General features: G+C 37.9%; 3 protein-coding genes and 1 non-coding gene across 4 annotated transcripts in view; 3 read left to right on the forward strand and 1 right to left on the reverse strand.

The window, feature by feature from the left end:
- The first annotated feature begins 339 nt into the window (after positions 1–339).
- Positions 340–411, forward strand: CBG28887. The gene has a single exon. It is a non-coding gene (tRNA).
- A 929-nt stretch (positions 412–1,340) lies between these two features.
- On the forward strand, positions 1,341–2,035 carry CBG21822 (the record flags this gene model as incomplete). The annotated part of the gene is made up of 4 exons (XM_002635583.1): positions 1,341–1,532; positions 1,578–1,640; positions 1,743–1,889; positions 1,937–2,035. The coding sequence occupies 4 exons, from the start codon at positions 1,341–1,343 to the stop codon at positions 2,033–2,035; spliced, it is 501 nt and encodes a 166-aa protein (XP_002635629.1).
- A 652-nt stretch (positions 2,036–2,687) lies between these two features.
- On the forward strand, positions 2,688–5,873 carry CBG21823 (the record flags this gene model as incomplete). The annotated part of the gene is made up of 6 exons (XM_002635584.1): positions 2,688–2,886; positions 3,668–4,029; positions 4,072–4,376; positions 4,884–5,094; positions 5,416–5,727; positions 5,775–5,873. 6 exons carry the CDS (start codon positions 2,688–2,690, stop codon positions 5,871–5,873), a joined length of 1,488 nt encoding a protein of 495 aa, XP_002635630.1.
- Positions 5,874–5,966: 93 nt separating this feature from the next.
- The window catches only part of CBG21824, a gene marked incomplete at both ends in the record, with an annotated part of 3,910 nt that continues 3,039 nt past the window's right edge, over positions 5,967–6,837 (reverse strand). Inside the window, 4 exons of the mRNA XM_002635585.1 lie at positions 5,967–6,137; positions 6,181–6,294; positions 6,340–6,372; positions 6,422–6,584. Of these exons, the coding sequence (XP_002635631.1) occupies positions 5,967–6,137; positions 6,181–6,294; positions 6,340–6,372; positions 6,422–6,584 (481 nt within the window). The remainder of the gene's footprint in view (positions 6,138–6,180; positions 6,295–6,339; positions 6,373–6,421; positions 6,585–6,837) is intronic.

Consider the following 6,837-nt stretch of genomic DNA (forward strand, 5'->3'; position numbering starts at 1 on the left):
AAAAATCTAGTACTGTAGAAAATAGTCGAACAATGGGTCGGAATTCGAAAAGGAAGATCACCGAAGTTCGGGTTAACTGATAAATGTGTTTTTTTTTGAAGAATAAACTAGCCATATCAACAAAACGGTTACTGTAGCTAATAACAGTTAAATGACAAGGAGAAATACTGAAAGAAAATTTAAAAAATTGGTCTTCTGGAAACAATAAATATTCAATTTTGGTTTTTCGTAGGCTATTTTCGCTTATCAGCTCTCCCTCCACATCTCTTTCCCTTCACTTCTCTCGTCTCCTCCTTTCTCTCGCATTTTCATACGTCATGCGAAGCCCACTTCTTTGTCGCCTCATTGGCTCAGTGGCAGAGCGTCTGTCTAGTAAACAGAAGGTCGCTGGTTCGATTCCAGCATGAGGCACCGATCTTTTTCTTTTTTTTATTTTATTTTGAAAAAAGTTATTTTAGAAAATGCCTTTTTTTGCATTAGTACCCATTTATATGTAGGAAGTAGGTAGTAGGTAAACAAATATCAATGTTTTTCAATTTTGAAAAAAGGAGGGAATTTAAAAAGTCAGAAAACAAAGTGTTTCTTTAGGGAAAATGTGATTCTTGATCTAACACTGTGGTAATATTGCACAACGATGTGTTGACCGCGTCTGCGTCTCTTCACTATTCATTCTCCCTCCCTGTTGACTTCCTCCAACCCAATGAAATAGTGTGTAGGATGATCAGGGAAACCTTAAAGTAATTCTATCTCCACTCAAGTATAAATAAGACAGATTCGTGTGTAGTTAACTCATCAAAAGTTATGATGAACAGTTTATCAATCGATAACTTTTTCATATCTATGACAGTAACCGAGTTAAGTTGGGTCAAACTTAATGTATCAAAAAATCAACTTTCAAGAAACACTTATCAGAACTGTTCGCCATACATCAGAGTCATATTTCCAAGCAGAGTTTATTTAAAACAAAAACCGTGATAAATCATTTATCATAATATCACCAATATTTTATTGATTTGCAGATTTTCGATACCTTTCATATAAACCGAAATAATTGAGCTCAAACAGGGGTGATCTTCAATTAGAGCAAATATATACGTCTACCGTAACTTCCTTCGCAAGCCGTCAACTTTGACCCCATCTATCTCATTTTCTGTAAAAGATATCGAGAAGTGGTCAACTGACAAAATGTTTATCACAACGTTAAAAATATTTTTTCCGTTAGCTACTTTTTGATATCTTTTACGGGAACCGAGATAAACTGGGTCAAAGTGAGGGGCCCTTTTATTACAGGTTTCGCGGTACCTAATTTCTAATTTTTTAGGGATATCCAATTGGTAAATATGTGCATAGATCTATGGTTTGGCGGACTTGCAACTACAACAAACACTACCACCTGGGCAATCAGTTTTGTTCTTCAGAATTTAGAAGTTCAGGATAAGATTCATCAGGAATTGGATAGAATCATTGGAAGTGATCGACTGATAACAACTGCTGATAAGAATGACTTGCCGTATTTGAATGCATATATCAATGTGAGCTCTTTTTACAAGCTAAAAAATTCCTAAACTTTTTTCCAGGAATCACAGCGATTCACCAATCTAGTCCCATTGAACGTTCCACACGCGACCACTCGTGACACCGTTATCAATTGTTACAGTATCCCTAAAGGAACCGGAGTCGTTGCACTAATTAGTACTGTCATGAATGACGAATAGGTGTTCCCAGAGCACACAAAATTCAAGCCGGAGCGATTCCTAGATGAAAATGGAAAACTCAAAAAGGTCGAAGAGCTGATTCCATTCTCGATTGGAAAACGGCAATGTCTAGGAGAAGGACTTGCCAGAATGGAGCTATTTCTATTCATCTCCAATTTTTTCAATAGGTATCAGGTACCGTAATCAAAAGTTTTTGTAAAGAAAAAAAGAATAACTTTAAGATTTCACCTTCGAAAAATGGACTTCCATCTATGGACAAGAGCAGTATCTCCAGAATTGAGACTAGACTGTTTTCAGCCGTTTTGAAGCGAAGAAGATAATATTGATAATATATTTTTCGTAATAAAATCTTCGAATATCTGAAAATAAATACTCCAAACTCTTATTATTGTGTTATCACTCTTGTCCGCAATCAATGAACGTTGAAAGCTAGGTTACTGTTTAAAGGCGCATTTAGAAACGCATAAAGGAACTACAGTATTTTTGAGCCAATTTATCTCGGTTCCTGTTTAAGATATCAAAAAATAGTCAACTGATAAAGTGTTGGTGATTTTATGAGAAACGATTTATCAGTTGACAACTTTTTCATATCTATGACAGTAACCGAGTTAAGTTGGGTCAAACTTCAGGTATCACACAATCAACTTTCAAGAATCACTTATCAGAACTGTTCGCCATACATCAGAGTCACATTTCCAAGCAGAGTTTTCTTAAAACAAAGATCGTCGATAATTCGAACTAATACTCCATCTCATCACCATCAAAACACTTTAAGAGGCAGAAACTACGAAACACAGCCTCTCACTCTGCGTCTCAATTACCCCATACTCTCTAACTTCCTTCTACTGTTATCTACTGATCTGAAAAAGACTGTGGTCTGTGTCTCATTCTCGTGTCAGAAACCATGGAATACAATTCTCCTCATTATATAAAACACAAACATCCTCGTGTTTTCTATATTTTCAGTCTACAATGTTTGTGATTTTGTTCTTCACAGTGTTCGCTGTCTATTTGGGCTATGAATTGTATTGGAAGCGTCGGAATCTACCACCTGGTCCATGTCCATTGCCAGTTTTTGGGAATTTATTGTCTATTAATAGCCCACCACCTGGATACGCTGCATTTGAAGGATGGACCAAGAAGTATGGAGATGTGTATACATTTTGGATTGGTAAGTGTAACGAAAACACACAATACTCGGCAATTGCCGAAAAAAAATTTCGGCAATTTCGGCAACTTTCGGCAATTTTCGGCAACAAAATTTTTGCGTCTTTTTTTAGTAAAATGGATACGTAACTCACCTGAAAATGCTTCTATCAGGCTCAGAACTACGGAAAATGTGTTTCATAAGTTCCTTAAAAAAGTAATTACAAAAATTGGCAACTCAAGACAACATTTTTTATACAAACTATTTCTCTTTAGCAATAGAGGGTATTCCAATGGTTGAAAATATTTGTTCCGATTGTGAGTTTTGAAAATAGTGCGCTCAACTTGTTAGGCAACTCACGACACACGTTCCCTAGAGATTTGAGACAGATTGGATAATTTTTTTTGATGAGTTGTGACTCATGATATCTATTTTTCTCCTATGCTCACAAATTTGAAGCCCATTTTTAGATCCGATGCAAGTATTTTTGATGATTATTGGGACACATTTCCTCTAAAATTCACTCTGAGGGATGATGGTATATTCAAAATTTGATTTTTCGAACTTCGAAATCATTTTTTTGACTAAAAAATTGTGAAAATCTCTAAATTCAAAAAAATTCCAGTAGCCGATATTGCCGAAATTTTTTTTGCCGAAATCGGCAACGGCAATTCGGCAACTTTTTCTTCGTTGCCGATTTCGGCAACGGCAAATCGGCAACAAAAATTCGGCAATCGGCAATTTGTTGCCGCACAGGCCTGACACACACAGATAATTTGGTGATTGTTATTAGTAAATTTTGCAGGAAGCAAACCCCATATCATGATCAACACATACGACAAAGTGAAAGAAACGTTCATTCGAGACGCCGACACCTACACCAACAAAGTTCGACTCCCAGCACTCGACCTATTCCGTGGTGGAGATCATGGAGTCATTGACTCGAATGGTGTCAAATGGAGGGACCATCGTAGGTTCGCGCTAACTAGTTTAAGAGATTTCGGGTTGGGAAAGAACCTGATGCAAGAAAAAATCCTACTTGAAGTTCAAGATGTCTTTGCCAAATTTGACGCTACTGAAGGGAAAGAAACGGAAATTCCACCAACTTTTGATAACGCTATTGCGAATGTCATCAATCAACTTTTATTTGGGTATCGCTTTGATGAGGTACTCCAAACATCCCAGGGTATCAAAATCTATTTTCTTTAGACCAAACAAGACGAGTTCCAAGAGCTCAAACAAATCATCGATGCTCCTCCAGAACTGTTCGGAAAGCTTCACATGTTCTTGGCCATGAACATTCCGATCCTGGCAAAAATAATGCCCGAATCGTTGTACGAAGCTCCTTTCAAAGATTTTCGGGACTCTGCTTTTGCATTTTTCCGGGGGCAAGTAGAGAAGCACAGACAGCAGATAGATTTCGAAGATCTAGAATCTGAAAATTCGGATTATGTAGAGACATATCTGAAGGAGCAAAGGAAGAGACAAAATGAAGGAGACGAAGAGACGTTCAGGTGAGTCTGACTATGAATCTGATAGTGAGGGTTTCAAATATCGCCCTTCTTCATTTACGACATCGGTATCTAGCCGAGCTGGCAACCGCGTAGCTCACCCGCATTCACTCTAATAGGTCTCTATCTCGGTTGCTGTGAAAGATATCAGAAGGTGTCAACTGATAAAATGTTGCTAATATTATGATAAATTTTTTGCCTGTTGACCATGTTTTGATATCTCTTACAGGCAATGAGATATCTTGACTGTTTTGAGCCAGTTAATTAGAGTCTTCAAACGTCCCCCTGAAATTCGCGTTTGAGCTTAATTATCTCGGTTGCTGTGAAAGATATCAAAAGCGTTTCAACTGATAAAATGTTTATAACAATCTCATAAATATTTCATCAGTTGGTCACTTTTCTGGGCCTCTAACAGGAATCAAGATAAACTGGGTCAAAGTTAATGACCCCTAATGCTCCTGATAATTCCTCTTTAATTCTGAGCACTCTCAAAAAGAAACACTTTTTCAGCAATATCCAACTAGAGAACATGCTGATGGATTTGTGGTTCGCTGGTCTTGGCACTACTACAAACACCACTACATGGGCATTGAGTTACATTTTGCACTATCCAAAGGCGCAAATGAAGATCCATGAGGAGCTGGATAGAGTCGTAGCAAGCGATAGACTTATCACCACCGCTGATAAGAATGACTTACCGTATATGAACGCTTTTATTAATGTAAGTTTTGGTCCAAGTTACAGTATGCTTAAAGGTGGGGGGGACATGAAAAAAATAATGTTCTTGAAATTCCGTTCAAAGATGCCTCTCGAGGAGTTAAACTTGTGAGGGCGGTGATTGAGGGTGCGGCGCCGCTACCGACTGAGCCACGCGGGCAAAGAGAAAGCGCCCGCCCGATTGCATACATAAAGGCGAGGACGACAGCTGTACGCAGAGTGACATTAAGCGTTGTACACCGTTACGGTAGAATGCATACTCTAGCTACAAAAAAACTACGAAAAATCTCCTGTCCCTCCACCTTTAATCAGATTTGTTTTTCAGGAAACTCAAAGATGCACGAATCTTGTCCCATTAAACCTTCAACATGAGACCACCAAGGATACCGTAATCAATGGGTATCATATCCCTAGAGGAACTGGAGTTGTCGCTCAAATTAGCACTATTATGAATGACGAGAAAACATTCCCACATCATGAATCTTTCAAGCCAGAGAGATTTATAGATAAGAATGGAAAATTGAAAAAGGTAGAACAACTTGTTCCATTCTCGGTTGGAAAACGACAATGTCTGGGAGAAGGACTCGCTAGAATGGAACTATTCCTTTTTATTGCCAACTTTTTGAATCGATATGAGGTAAATAATTAGAATGGGATGGTGAATTCGAAAATTAAAATTTTCAGTTATCCCCATCCAAGCAAGGGCTACCGTCATTGGAGAAGAAGTGTGCAACTATGGTCGAGCCAAGAATATTCTCTGGAATTTTGAAAAAGAGAAGATAGATTATTGGTTTTGCATAAATTGTACATATTTATTGTTTTTGAATAAATTGGGAATTCGTCAAATAATCCTTAGTCAGCTCCGTCCAAAGAGCATCATTTATACTCGGTCATACTCCTAATCTCGTCAATCAAGATTCCCAGATTACGCTGGTGGTCTTCAATTTCCTCCTTATAGTCGATTGTCTCTTCTGTTTTTCCTATGACTCGTACAAAATTGAAGAATAATTCTGGAGAGTAGACGTCAATGGAGCGATTCAGAAGACCCTGAAAGTATGAGCTTCATATTGTATAGAAAAGCCGAACTCACATCGATCGGACCCAATTGCTCTTCCTCAATTCTATATCCAGGTAAATTAAGGATTGTCTCTGTGAGAAAAGAAATAACCGTTCCTGTGTTTGCTGCCCATTTTATCATCCCTTCCTGAAATTGTATTGTTTTCAACTGATGGAAAAGTTCCTAACTTACAACAAGCACTGATTCATTGTTTTCTTGTTTGAACTGCAAATTAGAAAACTTAGTTTGTAAATAAAACTATTCGGAGACCTACATTTTTCAAAATTCCAGCCAACGTGTCTTGAAGATCACCAAGAGCTCCCAACAAATTTTGGAATATTTCCAGCTTGATGGCTTTAGGGACTAGGCCAATGACGCAATCTAGTTGGAGTTTGATTCCATTAAGTTTCCTACAGACTTTGTTGGAGAGAAGAATTCTGAAATATTATTCATGGCCTTTTAAAGGGGGACTCCGACCAAAAAATTTTTTGCATTAAAATGTGTTAAAACTTATCTATTTTTCAAATATTATTGCGAAAAAATTCAAAGAAAATCCGAAATCCCCGAAAAACGCCGTGGAAAAGGAAGAAAATTCAAAAAAAGGTGCCGCCAGGGGACGAGGATTTTCAGTGAGAAACCTAGGCCACGGCACCTGACAGCCTTTTTTCAAGTCGCCGACAGTGGTTTTTT

The sequence above is a fragment of the Caenorhabditis briggsae genome (assembly GCF_000004555.2).
Source record: "Caenorhabditis briggsae complete genome, chrV, whole genome shotgun sequence".
Taxonomy (NCBI): domain Eukaryota; kingdom Metazoa; phylum Nematoda; class Chromadorea; order Rhabditida; family Rhabditidae; genus Caenorhabditis; species Caenorhabditis briggsae.